The sequence below is a fragment of the Podarcis liolepis genome (genome assembly GCF_965112155.1).
Source record: "Podarcis liolepis genome assembly, chromosome: 3".
Classification (NCBI taxonomy): domain Eukaryota; kingdom Metazoa; phylum Chordata; class Lepidosauria; order Squamata; family Lacertidae; genus Podarcis; species Podarcis liolepis.
In genome coordinates, this window is record NC_139557.1 from 59334737 (window position 1) to 59360359 (window position 25623).

General features: G+C 40.5%; 1 protein-coding gene across 18 annotated transcripts in view; it reads right to left on the reverse strand.

Moving 5' to 3' along the window:
* Positions 1–25623, reverse strand: part of PTPRK (protein tyrosine phosphatase receptor type K) — a 330112-nt gene that overhangs the window by 114214 nt on the left and 190275 nt on the right. For all 18 annotated transcript variants that reach the window (XM_083497982.1, XM_083497980.1, XM_083497977.1 and 15 more), the window contains exon 7: positions 20629–20922. In XM_083497982.1, coding sequence (XP_083354108.1) covers positions 20629–20922 — 294 coding nt within the window. The remainder of the gene's footprint in view (positions 1–20628; positions 20923–25623) is intronic.

Here is a 25623-nt window from a genome sequence, read left to right on the forward strand (position 1 = left end):
ATATGAAACATTTTCAAGTGTCAGTAAAAATCATGACAATATCTGGCAGGAATGACTGTTTATTTTTTTAAGTATTTTGATTAAATATGGAGTTGCCATATTTTAGTTTTAATATATGGAATATATGGAGTTTTATTTTAGGAATTTTTAAATAAAAATGGTTTTTTAAAAAGTTACCCAAAATTGCAATGAGAAAAAGGAAACTAATCACTTGTACCATGATCCAAAGCATTTGCATCAAGGTATTTGCTTACCATAGCAATATAGCATCACAGTTTGAGTCACCGCAATGGCTGAGCAGATGGCACATTGAAACTCCATTCTAAGCAGTTGTGTGCTGCCACAGCTAGCTTGAGATTACAGCTATTAACCAGATCACCGTGCTGTGTACTGTGTACTGAGATCAAAGCCTCTTATTCCTCAGTGTAGCTGGCAAGTGGAGCGATTGAGAGAATGGACACCATCCATTCAAAACGTAGCACTTTCAAAACCCATTGGCTTTAATTGCATGCATTTCTTGACACACTTAAGATAAAGTCCTGTTAAGTACAATCAATCTGTTACACACCTTGTTACACACACAACACTGCACTTGATGGGTCCACTGGCATGGGTGTGGCTAGGGGGGACAGGGAGGGGCAGCTGCCTCCCTAAATCAATATAAATAAATAAAAATACATAGCAAACTGAGATTCTGCCCCCCAAAAACAAAAATCCTGGCTATGCCCATGTCCACTGGCATGCTTTTAATTTACTAAGCAAGACTCCCTTAACAGGATCTCTCCACAAAGGTCAGTCATGCCTTAACTGTTAAGTGATATGAGTGTGCATTTCTGATTAAGAATGTAAGTAGCAGGATTATATTTAATTCCATTTACAAATCACTTACGGTAAACTATTTCAAAGCAATTAGATCAAAATCCACTTAGGCCAGCATTCCTTACAACCAGAAAAAGCAGGCAATCTACCATAAATCAACTAGTGCCTCTTCTCACCCCTGTTGTAGGGCATTTAACCCCACGAGGTATTTTCCCAAAGCAGCTTTCTGATTTTGGCTGTCTATGTCATATAACACTATTAGCTAAGATCAAAACTGTTAAGCTCACCATTTTGGGGATCCTCCTAAAAAAAAAGCTCAATATGGCTAATAAAGGTAAAGGGACCCCTGACCGTTAGGTCCAGTCGCGGATGACTCTGAGGTTGCAAGCTCATCTAGCTCTATAGGCCGTGGGAGCCGGTGTTTGTCCGCAGACAGCTTCCGGGTCATGTGGCCAGAATGACTAAGCCACTTCTGGTGAACCAGAGCAGTGCACGGAAACGCCATTTACCTTCCCGCCGGAGTGGTACCTATTTATCTACTTGCACTGTGTGCTTTCGAACTGCTAGGTGGACAGGAGTGCTAGGTGGACAGGCAACCCTAGGATAGATTAACTCTGATTCAGTGTGTGGTCCTCGTGCTCACAGTATGTCTGCCATTGTGCTCACCACCAGTATGGATGCCCAAGATCCTCTGTGATGAAGATCCCCTCATCTTAGTGAAGTATCACAGACACATGTGCAGATCTGCTGCTACTACTGAAGTCAACTTAGGAAGTTTTACTGCATGAGAAGTCTAGGTGTTTTCTCGAAGTGCATTTTGGCATACTGGACTGGAGAAATGTGTAATAAAAGTGGATTCATGTAGGTAAAGCACTGAAGAACCAAATGTGAATGATAAATCTAATTTCTATCTATGTCTTGTCACTAATGTGGCTTAGTCCATAAGTGAAAATATCTGGATCTAATAGGGTAGGGTTACTAATATGGTAGGGCTGAGGCATAGCTATTTTTTTCTTTTTTCAAGAAAAAAAGGTGCCAGTACTCACCATTGTTACATACAACTTTTAAGATTTTGGAGGGGGAGGGGAGGAAGGTGCTGGTACTGCATACCCTTGAATACCCGGGGGGGGGGAGCACTAGGCTTGGGGGCTATACAGTGGTACCTCTGGTTACGTACTTAATTCGTTCCGGAGGCCCATTCTTAACCTGAAACTGTTCTTAACCCGAAGCACCACTTTAGCTAATGGGGCCTCCCACTCCTGCCGCGACACCGCTGCACAATTTCTGTTCTCATCCTGAAGCAAAGTTCTTAACCTGGGGTACTATTTCTGGGTTAGTGGAGTGTGTAACCTGAAGCGTCTGTAACCCGAGGTACCACTGCATTGTATGGGAGCCCTCTGGGAAACCTCTCTTTCTAACTACATCCAACTTTCCCCTCACTGCACTTGTGCTACAGGCCCAGCTTGCCTTGCAATACAGGAAACACAATAAAAACCTATAACAAAGATGTAAAAAAATACAGCAACAATTATGCTCTTCCTGCCAGTTGGTAATATTTCTCCTGAACTTGGCTAGAGCACCAATCCTCTTGAAAGAAAGAAAAAGAATCTACTGCAGGAATGTTGGCCAAGTGTCATCCTTCATATTAACTTTGAGAGAGTGATTCATGGCAACTAGAAGTTTACCTTTCACTGTACTTCAGAAACAAGATCTCATAAGTGCACTGCCTGATAATTGGTAACCCGACTCGCTACCCACAGATTTGCAGCCATGTGCAAACAAAGTTCAGCTGACTAAAGTGACTATCCAAAATACAATACTCAAGTTAGCTGCTGCCAGATTCAGCTCCAACATAGTTCAAAAGTCCAACCTGATCTAGATCACTGAAAGGAAGAGAGGAAACATTAATTGTTTTCGTTCTATCTCATGCCTTATTGCACTTCAGGAAAAACGAGTAACAACACAATGGTTGATTTCACCAAGGATTCGTTTTTAGCAGTTAGCCCCTATATTTTATCGCTCAGTAGTATGGTCATCCCATTTATTAAGAGAAAGAAGCTTTGTATCAGTTTTAAACATAAGCCACAAAAAACCCTGCATGAAGAACTTCTTAGGTTCAGTTCATGGCTTGGAATTTTGCTGTGCCCAAGACCCTGGGAAAACTACTACTGGGTGGAGCAGATAGCAAGCACAGAACTAGAGAGACCAATGGTATGAGGACCAAGTTACACATTATGCTACTTGCATGGTCGTGTTTAACATGCAGGGTTGGGGGAAGAAGCAGGATTGAAACTGTGGTGTCCAGGCAGTGGCAGCACCATAAATAAAATACTGCATTTCTATGGGTGCCAATATCTGAAAAGCTCAATTCAGTCTAATATTATGGCTAACAAATCAAAACTAAAACATAACAGACATCTCCACCCTGGTACTGGCTGATGTTTTGGACTACAACTCATCATAATCATCTCTGGCCTTTGGTCATGCGAGCTGGGGCTGATGGGAGTTGTAGGAGGGCACCACGTTGTGGAAGGCTACATGATGAATGTGGTTACAATTGCCACATTAAAGAAAAAAATACAGATATAAACCAAAATGATGTGACATGAAAAATGGCTTCCCTTCAAGTAACTACAGGGGTCCGGCAACAAAGAGGTGAAAATTACCCATGCAACCCTGCTGCCAGCAGCATGTGCCTATTACACTATTCAGTTCAAACACTTTCAGAGGAGTGTGCTGGACAGGACAAGACAAAGTGGTTTGCAATGAGGACAAACTTCCAGAGTTTGAAATATCTTGATTAGTAGAACAAATGACTTCAAAACAAGAAAAATGGTGGTTCAAAGGAGCACTTTGGACCAGAATTCAAATCTGAAAGAAATAAAAGGTTGACTAATGAGTTATTGAGAGTTAATGTGTTAGAAGGCCTATGTGGATTGCCAAGTACATTTCCAGTATCTTATCATGATTTATCGTAATCAGCAATGAGCTGAAACTACCAGACTCCAATTAATTTGCTTCCTATGTCAAATTGCATGGGAGGAGGGGGACAGAAGGGTGGTCCCACTACAGGATTTGAATACAAAGTATGAGGTAAAGAAAATGATCTATTGGCTCCAACATTCAGATTACATTCATATGTGTTTAGTGCAAATCAATTACTTCTCTCTTTTACTGGCACCATTAGCTTAAATTTCAACTTAAAATCACAAATACAGAGCTACAAGTATGATTTAGGAATGTTGGATGCAACACAGTAGGCAATAAATTATTTGGGGTTTTCTTTCTAAAGTATATCTACTTAGAATTAAGACCCAATAATCTTATTGCCTCCTTTAGACTAATTGGAACAACTCCCTCTCACGGGGGAGGTGTCAACAACTGCCCTTAGACTCTTGGCAAGTCCACCTCTGGCTGCCTTAACCAAACAAGGAGGAGAAGAGGTATGTGCACAGGTGATTATGGTTTTACATCTCCAAGTATCCCATCTACAGTACTTGGACTGTACAAATAGAAAAATGTCCACAGCATTAGGATAAACAGGCAAGAACAAATTTGCTTTGCCCCAGCTATGGGAGTCTTCCCCAGATATTGGGTGCCCAGATATCGTTGGACTAGAACTCCTGTTACCACTGGCCCTGCTGGGTACGAAAGATGAGGACTGCACCCTATCAGGGGACCCAAGATTTAGGAAAGCTGCTCAGTGGTGTCTAATTCAGAATGAATATGGACAACCTCAGCCACAAAGTCCTTTACAAACCAGACACAATGGGTGACTGTAGTGGACTTCTTCAACAATTTGTGGGCTAAGATCTAACAGTCTAATGAACTACGTTTCCATGTTTTTTCAGGTCTGTGTACCATACTCTGAAAAGTCTCATGTTTTTCTGTTTGATTCTGAAATCTCTTCAGTCATCAAGTAACCCAGTAGCATTACTGAGATAGGAAAGTAAAGAAACAACAGTTAACTCTACTTTTTCCACCAGTATTTAGGTCACCATGATGTATATATCAGGGCTGGTAGTTTCTTTTGCATTTAGAGAAAATAAGCAACCACCTCGTCTTTCAAATGTTTCGTATCCTTTACAGGAAATTACCAACAATAAGCTGGCTATGTCACATGTACAGAAATCCAAACTATTGTCTCTCTCTATCAACCCGGATCATTATTTTCCTTAAGCAGCCAAGGTCTGATACTACTTGATCACTTGACCAGTACCCCCTAACTCTCTGCCTTTTTCTCTTTTCTTCCTATCTGCTCAAACCAACCTTTACCTGCAGAAAGGTGAGACAGAAGAAACAGCATCAAAGAAAAGCTCGAGGGAAAGCATACAAATTATATATTATTCAGTGCCAGCTGAAAAGTAAACATTCAGTGTGTGTCACAGAATTAGGTTAAAGGTGGGAAGAAGGGGAGAGGAAATTTGCTTTCCAGACCAAATTTTAAACCCATATGATTTGAAAAGGTCTGGCATTAAGGAAAAATAATCTAAAAAGAAACCCAAAACAAAGCAAAAAGCATAGCAGAGGTGAAAAGGGGAAGCTCAGTGGAAACTGTGCAGAAAAAGCTTTGTTTCCAAATACATACACACTACAGCAAATGAAGTTGTGTTTCTAAATAATTTCCAGCTCATTTACACTGTAGTGACAATCAGGAGCATTTCATCAACCAGCTAGCAATAGTAGATATGCAAAAGAGAGCAGGCTGGAGATCCAACTGTTACAAGTGTGCAGACTTTTTAAAATAAAAAAAACACCAACCAACCAGAAAATCTAATGTTCAGATTTAGTACCTATATTAGCAAATATGAAAATACATTTCCCCTGTTTTGCAAACAGAACTTAAGTATGATGTAGCTAAATGCAGCAACAACAAAAAAGTTTTGCCGCCTTATTATTTCTCAGAAAACGCTGAGAGTTAACATTATCTAATTATGCAAAACTATAATACAAAAATTGATTTCTTGTTTGCTGTATTAGGTCTATTTTTATTATAGGACAGTTCTGAATTGCTTCCCCCCCTTAAATTAGATTTTAAATGAATCTTTCCCAAAGAAAAACAATTAAATTAATTATAAAGAATGCAAAAAATTTCAATCTGCATAGGTATTTTTCAGGCATAACACAAAACCTAATTAAATAGAATGCAAACCTCATTCAGTGGTGATATTTCATTAAGCAATGCATGGAAAACTTCAAATTGAACTTAAGGCAAGTATATAATACCAATAATTCAAATCGAAGTGGCCAGATAAATCCAAGTAGCTATGAATAAAGGGATGAAATATTAAGAAAGTTCTACTAAAAGTCAATCTGCTGTTTCCCTGGTTTTTCTCTCATATCTACCTGGAATAAATTATCCCAGACACTAGGGGTAGCCAATTTTAGACTACAGATGCCAGCATATTTGACCATTGGCCTTGTTGGCTAGAGGTGTTGCAACCGGAGTCCAGGAACATCTGAAGGGCACCACCTTGTCTACTGCAGCAAGAGACATTGACATTAGGCACTGCTGCATTACAGTTTTTTTAAATCAGTATAGCATAAGCCAGCAGAAGATTATCTAAATCATGTGTAGCCTTTTTGTGTTTGTGTAGTGATTGCAGGAATCATGGGGTTTGAATGACCTATTATATACAGTAGTACATTATATACAGCAGTAGCTGTCGCAGAATGACTTCAACATATGCGAGCAGTACTCATGAATGAGGAAGGACAGTTGAATATGATAAAGATCACCACAGGGGCATAGGTAAACTTTATCAGCACAGAGGCACAGGTAAGTCTGAACCTATTGAATATTTTACGTTTTCCAAAGGTATCTTCAATTTCACCAGCTCTAACCACTATTGGGGCTTCAGTCTTTGCTTAGTGAGTTACTTGTCCATACATGTTTCCCTCTGTCCATCCTGCAGACAAACAAAACAAACAGGGACCTGAAGACTTTCTTTACAGAATCTCAATCACTAATTTCACCCAGAAAATATTCTAATTACGCAGAGATTGTGCTTTAATGCCCCGCAAACTACTGGCTGATCATTATACTGCAGGACAGAATTGCTTTCATTTTGTTGTGCTATATATGCCATGTGATTCTGCATCTAGGGATGCGGAAACTGTATGTCAAAAGTGGGACCATATGGAAAGAACCAGACCAATAGCCACATCTAATCTAACACATTTCTTCTCTATCCATATATAGTGGTTCTCTATCCATCACTGGAGCCTCTTTTAAATCCACACCCCTCACTCGCTTTGATTCAAACCCTCTGCAAATGCTTTTGCCTGGCTGAAATGTATTCCTGAACATCAATATTATCTTTTGCTTGCCTGAATGGAGGATGAAGAAACGTGCATGTAGAAATCTCTAAAAGTTTTGCACAGCTGGAATTTAGCCTGCTCTGCAATGTTAAGAATTGCACATGTTGCTATGCTTACTTTTTACCTCCACTGCCCTCCATCATTGGCATGTGGCCCCTAAAAAGTTCCCCATGAGAGAATGTGGCTCTCATGCTTTAAAAGCGTCCTCAACCCCATAATAGGATCACCAATTACTGTAGCATCCTCTGGTCCTGAATATAGTAGAACGTGATTGTGTTTATTTCTGTGCCATGGAAGGTTTCTACATCTGAATTTCTGCAGGAATCATGACTCCCATTTTTCACAAAACTACAAATTGGCCCTAAAATGGGACATGTTTACTGAGGTGGGAAATTTTGTCATGTGTAGCCTCATCTCTTGCTATCTAGATGTTATAGAAAAGTAGCACTGCTGTTTGGATTGGCAGAGATAGCATCCTATGGACTAAAGCTGCAATTTACTGCTCATTTGCTCCACAGGAGGCCCTCAAAGCTCAAGAACACCATCTCCAGTCAGAGGCCTATGGCCAAAGGATAATTATACCCCCAAAGAGGAGGGAGTGGGTAAGAATGTCTTAGTCTCCCAAGCCAATTAGGTTTAGCTTTGAACTCAGTGGTGATTATGAGCCTAAATTGTATCTAGATAACATTTCTGCTATTGACAGAAAGATAAAGTAAGTGGTGAATGAACCCACGCTGAATTATTAACGTCACATTAGAGAAAACAGGAGAGGGTAGAATCTCAGCATTTTCTCCTTGATGTGTTGCTGGCAGTCTAAAAGAAGGAAAGAGTAATAACTAGTTAGTCTAAGTGATGGCTTTCCACCAGACAGTAATAATATTGTCTGGCTTTTGTAGACTACTGGCACACTGTTCACATCTTGCGCCTGGAGAAGTTTATTTGTTCAGTTGCAACTGAAATAACTAGCAGAGGGGAAAACAACAGCCACTCTCAACATCCTCAACATAAAGAAGATATGCACTTTATTGGAATGAGGAAGTTCCCTGCCAGCAAGCAAGAAGACTTCTGACTTCTCTCACAGGAAGGCAGATTTTGAATGGCGCTTCAATGTGCCTTCTCTTCTTAACACAGGCTACTGAAGAAATATCCTCCCACTGAGGCAAATAAAAGCACATGAAAACTTTAAGTGCACACTGTTGGAGGGAGGGAGAATGAAAATATATACATCTCTCCACATAAATTGAAGGGTGCTATAGAAATAGTGGTTACTCAGTTTATGGGGCCCAGTAAAAAAATAGACTCTCCAAAAAATGTAGTTCCCTTAATGGATTAATATAAAGATTTATATATTAACACAGTACTTAATTAAGGAATTAGGATTCCTTTGATACAGGCTTAGCTAAATATTACCACAACCTGCTTTACAAGCAAAGACAATTATTTCCCATTTCAGTCACTACATTGGTGACTGCATATATTAGCAAATTTCACACACAGACACAAAGGTAATACACCACCATATATATATGGGGAGAGAGAGAGAGAGAGAGAGAGAGAGAGAGAGAGAGAGAGAGAGAAGCTGAAGCAGTATGTGTCAAAGGGACTGACTCTCGCCTTCATGTTAGGAAAGAAAATAAGGACGCCCCATAGGACGCACCTAGGTTTTTTTTGGGGGGTGGGAATAAAGGGAAAAAAATTATTTCCCCCCCACCAGGTGCGCTGCACTAAGCCCGAAGCTTGGGGTGTGCGGAGTTCAGCGCGCCCCAAGCTTCTGGGTGCTGGCGAGATCTCTGCTAGCTTCAGCGAAAGCCTGCATTCGCCCCATAGGACGCACACACATTTCCCCTTCATTTTTGGAGGGGAAAAAGTGCGTCTTATAGGGCGGAAAATACGGTAGTCCTGCATGATGACTACTTAGAGGGTGTAGTTGGTTAGGGCGTAATGTTAGCGCCTAAATGCTGGACTGGAAAATTTCTGTCTTGTTTGTTCTTCCTGAGACAGCCACTAATGAAACATCACTCACTGTCAGGCCAATTTTCTTTTCTTTAAATATAACCTGTCTAAGGAATGTTGGTTTTTTATATTTAAAAAAATACAAGATTTCTAAACCATATAGATAAATGACCACAAATGTTGCAAAATTCGAGAGGTAGAAAGTTCTGTCAACCAAACTGACAAGTTATTATGTCCAGGCCTTGATTCAAATCCACCCCAGCCACTTCCACTTAGAAGCCTGATCCAAAATTCACCCTCCTTTTCTCTCCTGCAGAATTTAAACACCACACAAAATATAAGCCCAATAACTTATTGTAAAGTGATCAAGAGCTACAATTTTGAACCTCAATGTTAAATGGCTCTCAAGTCAAAACGCCTCTAATTTAAGTTTCTTTCCCACTTCTCATCAGTTTCATTTGCAAAAAGGGTAGCAGATAGCCACTGATAAGCTCTGTAAAACGGCCCTTGCAAGTGGCAATTTTGCTGAGAGGTAGGCAGCAGTAACAACTCAGGCAAACATCCGAGGCTTTGTTTGGGCTGCCTTGAGAGTGGGGGCTGTGGAGCCCCACAGTTAGCCCTCAAAGCCTACAACTAGCAGAGTTAGAGGAAGAATAGGTAATCTTCCCAAAATTGTTTAGCTTCCTTCAGGTCACTTGAATTGTTTTGCATGGCAGCACCCTCCCAATTTACTTTAAATCAGCGTTGAGGAACCCGTGGCCCTCCAGGTGTTGCTGAACTCCAGCTCTTGTCATCCTCAACTATAAGTCATTCAGGCTGCAGCTGGTGGGAGCTACAGTCTAACAACATCTGTACAACTGCACATTCCCTACTCTGTTTCAAATTCTGCTTTAGGAAAATTTGTTAGAAACTCTTGATTAGAAAAACAACAACACGAATAGCCTACACTTGTAGTAAAACAGGGCTATTCTTTCAGATTATGTTAAGTGCAGGGTTAGAAAGCAGGCGGTATAAAGTATAACAAATCGCATTTGTTTTCATTTTCTTCTGGGCACATACAATAAATCTTGAGTACGCACATTTTGAGTGTTTATTTATACCAATAAAAATAGCACTGAAAAATTAACAAACACTCTTTGTAATTTTTCTTTTGAATCCCCTTCTACAGTAAATCACAGCCAAATAAAATAATTCAAATCCAGATGAACTTCTTAGTCACATATTTTACAGCTCTCTGGAGCTGCAGCGCTAACAACGTAATGAGTTATTTTGAGAAGGCCCTTTCTAAATGAACAAGCATTGTTTATTTGTCCTGTATCAGCACTTGGAAAGACTTGGAGGAGCTCAAGACCCCATCTATTTCCTCAGAACAACAGTCCCTTAAAAAGGAATTGTGCAAATAGAATAAAACAAAATCCATCCTGAAGGTCTTTTACAGTCTAAATAAGGATGTTAGATGACGATGAATTAGCTCTCAAAAACTGCAGAACAGAAAGAATGACAACTACTTCAGTTGCCTACAGCAGAAGCCACACCATTAGCTTTGTTGGCAGACTATTTCTGTTTGCTGCCTCCTCTAAATAATTTTGTAGCATTAGGAATTGGAACCTACCGTATTTTTTGCCCTATAGGACGCACTTTTTCCCCTCCAAAAATGAAGGGGAAATGTGTGTGTGTCCTATGGGGCGAATGCAGGCTTTCCCGGGCTTCCTGCAGCTCTGCGCCACCCTCCGGATCCTGGCGCGAAGCCGCACGGGGCTCCGGAGGGTGGCACGGAGCTGCCTGCGCTCCAGGGCTTCCTGCAGCTCCGCGCCACCCTCCGGATCCTGGCGTAAAGCCACGCGGGGCTCCGGAGGATGGCGCAGAGCTGTCTGCATTCCGAAGCCTGGTGCGCGCTGAAGAGCGCCCCCGGGCTTTGCGCACCTCTCCGCAAGCCTGGGGAGACCGGCGCGGCTCCCTAGGCTTGAAGATAGCAGGCTGTTCTGGGGGCTTGGGTCGAATTTTTTTTTCTTTATTCCCCCCCCCAAAAAAAAATTAGATGCGTCCTATGGGGCGAAAAATACGGTAAGTTTGCTACTTTCCCTCCCCCCTTTATCTCCCCCCATTCTTTTGTGTACAATGCCTAGATTGCAAGCGTGAACCCAAGGACTTTCTTGTTTTTAACGGGTCTTATGTAAGCTGAAAAGCTGGGTAATAATGCTTTAAAGATATGAATAAACCAAGTAACTTGAAGCCACAAACCCAAAATACTTACTTTGGTGACTATATATGCAAGGCAGCATGACACCATTGCATGAATTCATGTGGCAATGCACCAGGCACTGCTCTCTAAAGGATGTCTGTATTTGCTGGGAAAGTAAGTCGTAGGGTTGAGCTGTAAATTAGTTGTCAAAAGCGCAAAGGCCTCGAGAACAGATTTATATTTCTGTCCCAGTTCGCCTTCTGATGGCTTTTCTTAAGGAAGATTTAGACCAATATTGAGGTTAATAAATTGATTTGTGAGCCCTAGGTTACTAGCGACAAATTAAACAAGTTTATAATAGTCTTTTCTGTCACACCTAGCCATAATTACTTAGTGGAGCATACCAGGAAGCATTTAATAATGTAGAATAAAAAAAATATTTTAAGGAAAATATTGCCTTAGGGTTGTGATGGCCAACTGCTCCCCCCCCTTCACCAGATGACTTTATTATTGGAAAAGAAGGAGTGCTGTTGTACTATTCCTTTTGCACCATTGAGACATTGGCAGTCTCTCATTAAATACACTCAGTGTGAAGATACTTTGCAAGTGGTGCTGGGGCAGCTGAGTAAAAGATTAACATTTTCAGCTGAATATACAGCAGGGGTAGCCAACATGGCGCGTGCGCGCGTGCACACACACACACAGATTTTGTTGGACCACAATTCCCATTATCTTTGGATATTGGCTCTGCTGGGTGTGGCACTGGGAACTGTGCTACATCTGGAGGGTACCACATTGGGTGCCCTTCATATTTGATTCACATATAATAGAATCATAGAACTGTAGATTTGTAAGTGACCTCCAAGGGTCACCGAGTCCAACCCCTTGCAATGCAGTAATAACCCCCTGCAATATCCTACTTTCTCTCTCCTTATCTGCTGTATAATTAAAAGCAACTCCAACCCTCCACCCAGCAAAGGAAATTTTCATCTTTCCACACCACTATTGCCTGGGTTTTATTTGATCTCCCCTATTACTTGGCAAATCCCTACAGGTTTCTCTCTGTGTTAAATGGCTGATTGTTAGTAGGTGCCTATAAAGTAGTAGGTGTCTATAAAGCATCCATAGAACCCAGCCTTTTGCCTTTCTAATCCTGTCAATTAACAAGACACCACTATATGTTCCAGTTTTTTACTCTGAATTGCACATTTTGTGTTATATATATGTGTGCAGTTCAATTTAAAAATTCTTTCCACCACCATCTAGATTAGAAAGCCACTTTCATTTCCAAAACAATCAAAATTTCAATAAGAACAGTTACGAAACAAAATGGCAAATTTGGAAACCTTCAGATATACTACAAAGATTATATTATCAGGATTTGAACTTTGCAGCATGAGCTTCTCTCTAAGGTCTTCTGAAGCGGTATCATATGAATGATCATCTGTGTCACCTCTTTTACTGCAGGAGTAGAGTCTTTGGATTAATGTGCTCAATACATTTTCTTGCTACAGATACTGCTCTTCTCAGAAATGTGATCTATTGACTAGATGCCCACACATCTGATAAATCACTGTGGTCTAAATGCAGCTGTGGCTCTCCTCTTGTCTGGAAGGATACAAACTGGGAGAAAAATCTGTAAATGTATAGAAGACATAATACCCATACTCTTCTCACCTGCACCGATGAATGGCTTTTCAATGGTGTGTGTATGTAAATTAAATTAGGTCATTTTTATCTACATGCATGCAGAGGAGATACTCCCATTTTTTATCATCATTTTCGGAATGCTTTCTTGCCATTATAGGAGTCTTAAAGAAAGGCTAAATGCAGCATTTAACCACAGTCTCAAATATTAAATATATTTGTATCCTATGTGAGTTTTACTAATAGCTATAGAAATCTTCACATGCACCTTTAGCTGCTTTCATACTCTGCTTCCTCTCTAGAACCTCAAAATAATATAGCATAATCTTCATCTGGATCTATTCCCTAACAGAGAGCCAGACATGACAGATGAGCGTGGTGGGGAGTCCAACTTTTTTGAAAGTTAAAATTCAGTATAACCTTCACAATGACCCTCTTAATTATAGATGCCAATCTGTGTAGTGTACAACATTGCAACTAGCAAGACATATTTATTAATTTATTATATTTATTCATCACTTTTGAGTGCAGGTGTTAGCATACCATAGCAAAACAGCTTCCTCCCCATCACCTATGTGTGTGAATTCGGACCTTTCAAAACATGGTGGTAAACTCCCCAAACTTAATGACAGCAGCTGTTAAGCAAGTATAAGGAATAGATAGTTTGCATGCACACGAAAGCTTATACCAAGAACAAACTTGGTTGGTCTCTAAGGTGCTACTGGACAATTTGTAATTTTTTTATATCTATGTTTCAACTGCGTCAGACCAACACGGCTACCTACCTGAATAAGGAAGAGATATTTATTTTAGCTAAGAATGGTACAGGCTTAGCAGCAAGAACAAGCTCCAGAAATCAAGATTCCAAAGTGCAAAGAGGTTCATAAGCAAAGATGGCCCAACAGTTGACATACCCCTCACACCAAGCTTTGAATGATGAGGCAGGGCAAGCTCACTATGGCACTCTCCAGCCCTAAGGGTCTACTGCATGTGCACACATGTGCTCTTTCTGGGCAGGTGCATCGTATCTACGAAGGTGGTTCTTGGTTCCAAGACTGTGTCCTGCCCCTCTGCCTCCAGCTCTGCTGCCACCTCCTTCAAACTATGATCTGGAAACCAAGCCAGTATGTTTTAACTAAACCAAACTGTATAAATATTAAATTTATTCTGTGGTTATTTAACTTTACTATTAACTGAAGATTTATCCACTGATTTTATGTTTCACTGCCATATACTGAAAAAAATGCATACATTAGTACCCAAAACTATGACACCCCTGCTGAACATTGTCTCTTTCAGAATCTATTTATGGCCACAATCTAGTGCACAGTGAAAGCCTGTCCCACTGTATATCTTCTCACTCTGTGCAGTGTGAAGTTGCTGTTCCAAAACGCTGCAGCCTGGCTTTTGAACAGGGTGCTTTGTAATGAGCATATTATCCTGGCTGTTGCCATCGTTAAGTTACGTTGCCATCAGAGTGCCTTCAGAATTGTCTTGCCTCCCTATATACTTAGGCTGTCTGAGAAAGCTCTCTGCTTGCTGCAGCCTCATGAGATTGAATTGAAGCTACAAGTAGCCCTTTTGATACTGTAGCCCTTTAGGAATTTTGTTCCCAATGAATCATAGCAAACCGACTTGTCTTTTAGAATTTAGACAGGTGGTTAAATTACAGACCATGGATACTGGTATGTCTCAGACCCAAATTCCCAAAGAGATTATAACGACAGGTTGATTTTGAATTCAACTAAGAGGGGAACTCATCCATGCAGTTCTGTTATGGATTCTTGCATACAGAGAATTCCCATAGGCTCAGCAGATTTTGTGATGAAAATTTTTTGAAGGCAAATCAGTTAATTTAAAAATGCTTCCATTTGCCAGATCTAAAATTACAGTCAAATCAGTTTAGCTGGGCTACTTGATAAATTATGGTATACTGGATGCTTAATATCACACTATTTAATAGATCATTGATGGCCAACTTGTGGCCCTCCAGATGTTTCTGGGACTCCAGCTTCCATCATCCCTGACACTGGCCATGTTGACTGAGGATGATGGGAGTTGCAGTCATCATTCCTGCTACATATATATAACCACTTTATGTTGATCGTGTGTGTGTGTGTGTGTGTGTGTGTGTGTGTGTGTGTGTCTGAGTGGAAAAGAAATCACAGAAAATGGTTTGAAAATGTCAAAACATTAACTGCCATATCAACATTGTGTAAAGTTCATTTTCAATTTATTTTAAAATAAAAAAATAGTGTTATCTTCAAAGTAAGAACCACAGTTTTCTAACATATCCCTCCTAACAATTTAGCTCCACATCCTTTGCACGCTAAAAATAAACCTTTGAGGCCCAATAAAAAATGTTTGGCAAAATCTAGCTTTATAATAAGGCACACCAGGCTATATATTAAACTTTCATTTGATTTCAGCCACTATATTTTTGAGATTACATAATCAAGATAAGGATATAAATGGCTACTAGCCCCAATGGCTACATTTTGCTTCTAATTTCAGAGGCAGAATGCCTATAAATACTAGTTGCTGGGAATTATAGATGGGTAGAGTGTTGCTATGCTCATGGCCAGCTTACAGGCTTTCTGCAGGAAGCGAGCAGCTACACAGACTGGATCAGCTTTGTCATTTGATGCTCAAGTTAGAAGTGCCTTTTCATGGCTTTATTAAGATCTTATTTAATGGGTTTACAATGGAAAGAGAGGCTATCTGAAAAGGTATCTGGAAGACACAATACATTTTCCTGAACATAATTTCCAGTATTGTTGTAGGACAACGGTGGAAACTGATATACATTGTTTTAATTTAGACCCACACCATTACCCAGCCTTATGGGACTACGAGTCTGGGAGAAAACAAGTATTGATAAATGACAACAGAGCTAACTTAATACGTCTGAATCAACTTTTATTCTTAAATTGTATTTAATCCAATCTCCAGAGGACTGGCTATGGTGATGTAAGAGAAACATTCAGCTGACCTAATGGGACTTCCCTTTTCTTATTGTTTCACCTGCAGCCCCCCATGAACACTCAAAATCTCCTCCAGTGAATTGGGGAAACTTCCTGAGCAGAAATCCCGGGGGGGGGGGGGAGAGAGTAGGGAATAGAGAAGAAGGTTAAGTCCAGTCATGAGACATTGGATGACACCTTTAAGCTTGATTTAATCCAATCATTACTTTATACATCTCATTCATCAATAATATACTGGTGATTTCTAAAATTACAATAACTTCACCATACTTAATTGTGTCTGTCAAACCATAGCAGGCTCAAGATAAGAATAACCAATATTTCCAGAGCAAAGCACTTCATTCCCCTATATGCCATAATGGAAAATGGAGGTAAAATGATTATTTTTCTGTTCTAACTCTAGTGCTCCAATCAAAAAAGTTACTTCCAGCTTCTACTTATGTTTGCGCCAATGCCTAAAATATTTAAGAGAAGTGAGAACCCTTTAACAGCGGGTGGATTTCAGCAAGTGTCATATGATCCAAGGTTGACACATGATTCCTAAGGTAGCAATAACATTGTGTATTTCAAATTTCAGGGTAGTAGTTTGTCTAGGGCAGAGACACAGAGTAGGAAATTCTCAAGGCACTTTATCTTCAAAATAAAGTGTTACCAACACCAGGTGTCCCCATTTACCGAGATACAGCTTATTAAATTCAGCACAGGAATGTTTGCAACAGTTGCTGCTCAACTTTTTCAAGAACTCTTATTTTTTCCACCTTTCAAAATTAAATATAGCTCACCTACCGAGGGGAGCACCAAACTGACTACTCCACTAAAAACAATGATCCTCGGTAATTTAAAGATTATTTACAGAAATATTGCAAAATTAATGAATGTTAGAATGATGTCAGAATGAAGTTAAGTGGTTTAAGCAGCAATGTTATAAAGGTGTATGTAAAAATGGATTATTAACAGGTGAGAATCCAAAGTTATAATATATTAAGTTAAAGGATTAAGATAAAAACAAAGAGGGAAAGAAATTGCTGAATTAACTAACTGAATTGGAATACAAAAAAGGGAGGTATGAGGAGGTCAGGGAAGCAAGGAAATGAATGTAAGGTGGAAAGATTGATGTATTTTTTTAAGTGTTTTTTATTTTTTGTATTTTGTAATTTTCTTTTATTCTTATTTCTGTCTTTCCCCCCCCCCTCTTCTTTTTATCTATGTATTTTTTTTCTTTGAAACCTTAATAAATATCATTTAAAAAAAATAAAAATAAAAACAATGATCTTCGGATAGTTCATGAGTTGCTTTAATTTTGTGACTTGCAGAATCACAAGTGCCTTGTGCTTTTGATTCCCCACAATTAGAGTGAACGTTGGAAGTGGAACTTGCGGCGAGATCCGTGAACTCCAGGGGGAAGGAAAGGCACAGAGGCTGCTGTGAGCTACACAATTAAAGTGACCCATGAAAAGGCTCAACATCTGTAACATCACAGCTGTTGAGATTTCTCCTGCTAACAAGCAATGGAACTGTAAAGGCAGCTTGTACAAAACCACTGCTCTTCTATTTATAAGACCACCTCTGACACTGGGTTCTCATGCAACTTTAGAGATGAGCTGGAGATACAGCAACACTGTTCCTTTTTGGGCCACCTACTAATGTGAGAAAACAGATTCCTATTCCGCAGCTCAGGCGTGGAGAACCTTTTTGGTTCAGCAAGGCCTCATTTCCCTACACTGAGGACCAACTTTGAGAAGTGGACAGGACCACCCACCTGTCAGCTATATGACATCATGATCTCATTGAGTGATTGGTGAGTGGCTTGTCCCATCAGTGTAGGTCCAGTGGAGTGGGTGGGGAGATAGAGACTAATCATAATTAAACGGTGCATCAGCTGGCCAGCGGGGAGTTCAACCCTGCTTCCTGCAGGGACTCCCTGGTCTTGAATGGGGTAACTGTGCCCCTGAAAGACCAGGTGCACAGCCTGGAAGTCATTTTGGACTCACAGCTGTCCATGGAGGTGCAGGTCAATTCTGTGTCCAGGGTGGCTGTCTACCAGCTCCATCTGGTACGCAGGCTGAGACCCTACCTGCCGGCAGACTGTCTTGCCAGAGTGGTGCATGCTCTAGTTATCTCCCGCTTGGACTACTGCAACGTGCTCTACGTGGGGCTACCTTTGAAGGTGACCCAGAAACTACAAATAACCCAGAATGCAGCAGCCACACTGGTGACTGGGAGCGGCCGCCGAGACCATATATTGGTCTTGAAAGACCTACATTGGCTCCCCATATGTTTCCGAGCACAATTCAAAGTGTTGCTGCTGACATTTAAAGCCCTAAACGGCTTCGGTGCAGTATACCTAAACGAGCGTCTCCACCCCCATCGTTCAGCCCGGACACTGAGATCCTGCGCCGAGGGCCTTCTGGCAGTTCTCTCACTGCAAGAAGTGAGGTTACAGGGAACCAGGTAGAGGGCCTTCTTGGTAGTGGAGCCTGCCCTGTGGAACGCCCTCCCATCAGATGTCAAGGCAATAAGCAACTACAGTGGTGCCCCGCAAGATGAAAAACTCGCTAGACGAAAGGGTTTTGAGGTTTTTGAGCTGCTTCGCAAGACGAATTTCCCTATGGGCTTGCTTCGCAAGACAAAAACGTCTTGCAAGTTTGTTTCCTTTTTCTTAACACCGTTAATACAGTTGCGACTTGACTTCGAGGAGCAACTCATAGAACGCGGTGTGGTAGCCTTTTTTGAGGTTTTTGGTGATTTTTGAAGCTTTTCCAAAACTTTTCCGACACCGTGCTTCGCAAGACAAAAAATTCGCTAGATGAAAAAACTCGCGGAACGAATTAATTTCGTCTTGCGAGGCACCACTGTATCCTACTTTTAAAAGACATCTGAAGGCAGTCCTGTTTAGGGAAGTTTTTAATGTTTAATGCTGTATTATGTTTTTAATATTTGATTGGGAGCTGCCCAGAGTGTCTGGGGAAGGCCAGCCAGATGGGCATGGTATAAATACATTATTTATTATTATTATTATTATTATTATTATTATTATTATTATTATTGCTGCTGCTGCTGATGTTTAAAGCCCTAAACGGCTTCGGCCCAGTATACCTAAAGGAGCATCTCCACCCCCATCGTTCAGCCCGGACACTGAGATCCTGCGCCGAGGGCCTTCTGGTAGTTCTCTCCCTGCAAGAAGTGAGGTTACAGGGAATCAGGTAGAGGGCCTTCTTGGTAGTGGAGCCTGCCCTGTGGAACGTCCTCCCATCAGATGTCAAGGCAATAAGCAACTATCCTACTTTTAAAAGACACCTGAAGGCAGCCCTGTTTAGGGAAGTTTTTAATGTTTAATGCTGTATTATGTTTTTAATATTTGATTGGGAGCTGCCCAGAGTGTCTGGGGAAGGCCAGCCAGATGGGCAGGGTATAAATACATTATTATTATTATTATTATTATTATTATTATTATTATTATTATTATTATTTTATTATTATTATTATTGTTGTTGTTGTTGTTGTTGTTGTTGTTGTTATTGTTATTATTATTATTATTAATTAATTAAATTCAGGTGTGCCAATGATTTCTCCACAGGCAACTCATTTGCACACCCAAACTAAGCAGGACTGAACTCGTCACAAATTAGCTGGTGTGTGGGGCTTTAAATTCTGCTTTCTGCAGGGATTAGTGAATGGCCAGATGATCAGCCATGTACCAGCTCCATATCTGACATCACATCTGACATCAGGTGTGGGGCAGGTGGGTATCATCTGAAGGAAATGGCCTAGAAGGCTAAATGTGGGGGACTGGAACTGGCAGTCCATCCAAATTTGAACCAAGGGTTAGAGGTTCTCCACTCCAGCTGTAGCTGTTTCCCACACCAGCATTAAGGATGCTCAGAGTTGCTAGTCTTCCTGCAGGTCTAGGGCTTTTCGCATGATACCACTGTTGCAGGATGGAGTACTGCTGCTTGTGATCTCATGTATCCCAGCCTGAATTGTATGTTTATCAGGATTTCGTCAATCTCAGGAGATGGTAAAGAAAAACCAATAGGCTAGTTGACAAAGAAACAGACTTGGGTTGAAGAATGTTCTCTGACACATGCAATTCCTAGGTTTGATCCCATTTTTAAAGTTTATTTATTTAAATGCTTAAAGAATAAATCAAACTTTTCCTCCTTTCCCACCCATGCAACTCCCTTTTCTGACAAGGAACTCTGAAATCACATTTTAATTGTTTTGGCTATGATCTTCTTATGTAAAAGCCACTTAAGTAAACCAAAACGTCGTTCCCGAGCTATTCAGTAACTGCTTTTCTGGGGCTACAGACGACCACAGCAGGGTCGAGAAGGAAGTGAAACGCCATTCCACAAGAAATCCTCTCAATTCAAGTCATTGTGAATTAGGGTGGGGGTGGAGAGGGTGACTGGTTTGCTAATGTCGCCTTGCAAGTTCATAGCACAGCTTGTATATAAATCTCCAGCTACTTGGCCCACAGCATACACACTTAGCTACAGCCATGCACTAGTTCTCATAGGGTGGGGGAAATCCCCTGTAACAGAATAAAGGTGCCACTTCCCTTTGAGAAATTACTACTGGCTGAATTCTTAGCTGAATTCTAAAGCCAGCACAGGTGATCTAAACATATGGGTTGCAGAAAGAAAAAAGCACATTCTAAAATTAGGTTTTAGCAGTACTGTATTACAGTAAATCCAGAATAGAGTCTAGAACAAGCAATACCTGCACACTTGGTCCGGGTGATAAGCGGTGGACCTGGTTGACCAGTGCCACCTTCTCCAGGTCTGGTTAGAAGAACACGGATTTCATACTCTGTGTCTGGGTCCAAATGCCACAGCTTGTAAGTTGGTGCATTTACAGCATGGGTCTCTGTCCAGGTTCCAGTTGTCATATGGTATTCCACTTCTTTTAGGATAATCGGCCCATCTCCAATAATGGAATTCGCATTCAACTGAATCAGCAAGTAAGTTGGTCCAACTCCAAGCAGTTGTGGGGGTGCTATTGGTCGAGGTGGTTCTGTAAGACATAATTATAAGAGCTGAGTCAGAAAGATAAATATTGGCATAAGGCCTGGATCTTAAATGAGTAAACAACAGCAATGTAAGGAAGTATGTGAATATTTAACACACACAACTAACAATATCAGCTGATAAAAAACATGAAACAACGGAATATATTTCAATACTTCTGTTAAATTGCCTTTAGTACTAGGGGACCAACAGAGAGAATAAACTATAACAATGGAGATTCTGCTTACAGTAGCATTGCCTAGGAGTGATTTACTTCAGGAAGCAATTAAAAGCAACACACACTTTCCTGAATAAAATGAATCCACTAATAAACACACAGGCTTCATTTTCATTCCAGATGGCTCATATTTTGGCTAATTTGTTTCAGTTAATTAGGCATCAATGCTAAATTCAAGGCACACGGGGGTTTCACAATCAGCAGTATTGCAACGCAGCAAATCCAAAAAGCTGGATAGACAACTAGAAAAATATCTAACCTAAATAACCTATTAGGATATCCCACATGTGTTTAATCTCTTGAAAGAAACGCTAGGGAACATTAAATAACTCCTTCCTTCTGTGTCTACTGTATGAACAACTGGATGTAAGCCCCACATGAAATTCATCTACTGCATCAAAGTCCAGAAGGCTGATCTTATTGTATTTTGTATTGTAAGCTAGTTTGATATATTTTGTGAAAAGAGGAGAAAATAAATAGTATATCTATATAAAAAATCAACCAAACAACAAACCAACAACCCTATGTTACCAGGTACCTAATGTATAAAGGGTCATCTCCAGGTGAAGATGTGCACTTTCTGAAATAATATGCAAAATGAAAAGCAACCATTCTTCAAAATCCTTTTGTGAATTTTGCAATGTAGTGTCTTGTGCCAAAGAAAATAATATACAAAAATGCATTATATTGGGGGTTATTGGATGCAAAAATAGCACTTAGATGCTGATGCATTTTAAAGATCGGAAAAATGAGAGAAAGTGAGAAAGTGAAATTTACCAATCATTCTATTCCCTTCTCCAGGACTCTGTGATCTCCTAATGATTGGCTTATATTGTTGGAATGGTTTTATTTGCTTATTATTTGAATAGATCTTTCAGAATCATAATTAAAAACACCTACCACTCTGCTTTCATCTACTGAATAAAAAGCAATTGTGTTGTGTCATAACTTTGGACAAACATATTTGGACAAATAAACAAGCTGAACAATAAGCACAGACTTTCTCAGGAAGCAGCATTTTTTCACGTCTAGATGGAATGGCTACCACCTGCTCTTCTTTAGTTATTTTTTCTCCCAACAGGGTTGGCAAAGAGGATACAACTGAGGGAGCCAATGCCCTCCTTTGTCCTTGCCCCTCTCCAGCTCTATGTGAGCAATGCATGGAAGCAATATTGGAATACTGTTGTAGAGGGTAGAGGACCCCCAGTCCTATCTGTTCCAACCAAAAGTGGGTGTTACACTAGAAAAGGGAAACCGACCAACTCTGGTTGCTTCTTCCATACTCTGGGGTCCTTCAGTCCTATCTAAGGCACAATTAAAACAGTAGTTCCATACAACACTTAATACAGTGCTCTATAGCCATTGTTTTCCTCACACCTGTGATCTTTCTATAATGTTTACTCATAAATAAATCCTGGTAAGCGACCATCCCCTGCCACTTGATTCAATACCTTCCCCTTTGCAGGCTTTTCCTCTTTCTTGTCATTTCTTGCTCAGCAGGTGTACATCGGGGTGGGGAACCTACATCACATTGTTGTCATGGGGATTAAATGAGGAAGGGGAGAACCATGTATAGGCCACATTGAGCTCCATGAAGGAAAAAGGTGGAATAGAAATGCAATGAATGAATGAATGCATGCTGCGGCAACCAGTCTTAGTGATCTTGGCATGCCCACCAGCCTAGGTGCTACTGTCCTGGCCTGTTGGCCACTGCTGCTCTCTGGGAACACCCTGGGGTGCAGGACTCTGGACTTTGGCCTGACGGTCCAGCTCTAGCTACGACACTGTGTGGTATGTCCACATTCTACTATCTCCTATCGTGCAATACTTTGCAAAAATATAATTTCAGAAATTGAATTGGGATTTGCTGAGATAATCCGCTAGAGCTTGTTAATCAACCTTGTGAGTCATAGCAATGGGATAGCAAGCTAAAAGATGAGCCCCTTCTGTCTCCTTGAATTAAGAGTTGCTAGAGGCTATATACATATAAAGCTGTCATGGAATATACGTATGAAAACGGTGCGATATAAACCCAGTGTCTAACAGCCTCAGACTTTGCCCACTAACTTCTGTTTAAAGATGCAAAAAGTTTCAGGTTACTTGCAATAGGAAAGTAAACTCTGTAATTTTGAAATTATAATTGGGGAACATTTGATAGCTCGGGTTGTAGAATAAGGAATGAGAACCATTAATAGGAAACTTAATTAGGTAACATCAGAAAAGTTTATCTGGTATATTGGGACTGCATGCTTCAGTTGTCATTTAGTGTACTTTTGGGATTCTTAGTTACACCACACCTCTGGCTCTGATAGAGTATTGTGTTATGAAGAATATTAATAATGCCGCTCAACAATTACTGGTTCATTTAATAACTGATTAAAATTCATGCATAATTTACTGAAACATGCAGAGACTTTATAAACATCTCCTTGTCTTCAAGAGCCTAAAACCAAAATGTATATGCTAATATAAAAATATTCTTTGTGCCTCCAACCTAAGAAAAATGTATTATGCAGTGATATATTAGCCTTATGAATGCATAGTTTAATCCACAACAAGCATGCTGTTAATTGAAGTATATTTTTCTAAACATAGTATCCTGTTCTTTGAAGTCAAAGGTTGAGGGCATCCCCAATTAGGAATCAGTGGGAAAAACGCCTAAAGTGAGCCTCTGTATCAGTTATAAAACTCCTCTCGAGAATCAGATGTTGCCTGCATTTTTAACTCTATTTCAAAATAAAATTCCACACTAGCAGAGCTGGTGGAATGGTGTTCTGCACAGTTTAGTGTTTCTTCTTAATGTGATTGACCTTCATAAGCTTGACATTTAACATCTTAATTTCACAGCAAATGAACTGTCATCATGAATGCTAGCTTCATCATTGAGATTAGATTCAGTTGGAGGTCCAAATTAGCTTTAAATATACATTGTGCATTGGAGGGGGAAATCTTATGAAGAATTACCGTATTTTTCGCTCTATAAGACGCACCAGACCACAAGACGCACCTAGTTTTTGGAGGAGGAAAACAAGAAAGAAAATATTCTGAATCTCAGAAGCCAGAACAGCAAGAGGGATCACTGCGCAGTGAAAGCAGCAATCCCTCTTGCAGTTCTGGCTTCTGGGATAGCTGCGCAGCCTGCATTCACTCCATAAGACGCACACACATTTCCCCTTACTTTTTAGCAGGGAAAAAGTGAGTCTTATAGAGCAAAAAATACGGTAGTTTGTTTTGAATTTAGATTCGTAGAATCTGGGGATTCCTTCTACTAGGAAAACTGCATCACAATTTTTCTCCTGTGATGATTTTTTTTTTAAAAAAAGTTTGCTTCCACACTGTTTAATCTGGAACCAAAAGTGGGGCAGCTAGTGCTGGCATTGGCACTGGTATGTGAGCATCTACTGGGGCTGATACTGGTATGTAGCAACCGTTATTCTTTTAATAAACAAATACGCTCATGGTGCAGCTAGCATGTGGACCTTTGTTCATTTTTACTGTTAAACTATTGTATATATTTCCACAACCAAATGGTGTTCATTCCATAGTTAATGTGGTTAGCATCAGAAGTAAATGTCACTTACAAGCTTGTGGAAACACTGGGATCATCTACTGGGGGGGATAAAACTGCACTTGCATATAAAATGACAGCAAAGAGACATATGGCACCTTAAAGGCAGCCTGGAATTGACCAGCATGTTGACTTTTGTACCCCCAAAAAGGACATTTGAGATCACAGTACCATGGAAGACATGAAGCAGCCAACACTAATTCTGTATCACATTTTGCAAGCAGTACCATCAATTTAGAAATAAAGTATACTCAGGTGTCATAGGAATCTGGAAAGAAAACATGGGGGTGGGGACTCTCTGGAGGGCAATAGGGCAGGGGCAGAGCTAGCTTGCTCACCCCACTTTTCACATTCCCTGTCCATGGTTGGATGGGGCAGGGAACGTTGAAGGTGGGAGATCTGCTACAGTAGTCTCTGGATTATGGGATCCTATTCAAAACACAAGCATACAGTCACAATCACAAATGCTGGGTGTCTCTGTCTGTAAACGCACAGAGTGATTGAGATCGTAGTTAATCTAAGGAGGTCCAGAGAAAACTGACAGAAAGGGTACCTCAGGATGCAGCTCTGTTAAAAGAGAGGTAGGATTTAACTGGGCTTTCTCCAAACACACTGGTTTAAGCTCTTTCCTACCAGATCACATTCCTTATTAATGTAAGGACTGTACGCTATTGACCAGGGCAGTTAATCAACAGCCAGCCTGTTCATTTTGAAGTCACTGAGCACCCTTGTGATCCCAGGAGCTCAGCACAAAGATAAAAAATTAGGGCAACGTGGATTTCTGTCCTTTGCTCCTGACACCCCACTGGGCACTCTATTGGGAAACTCCCTTCACAAAACACTCCAAAAATTAAGTTCCCAAATCAGCACCCTGTCTAAAATGGTAATATAAAAAGGGCCAT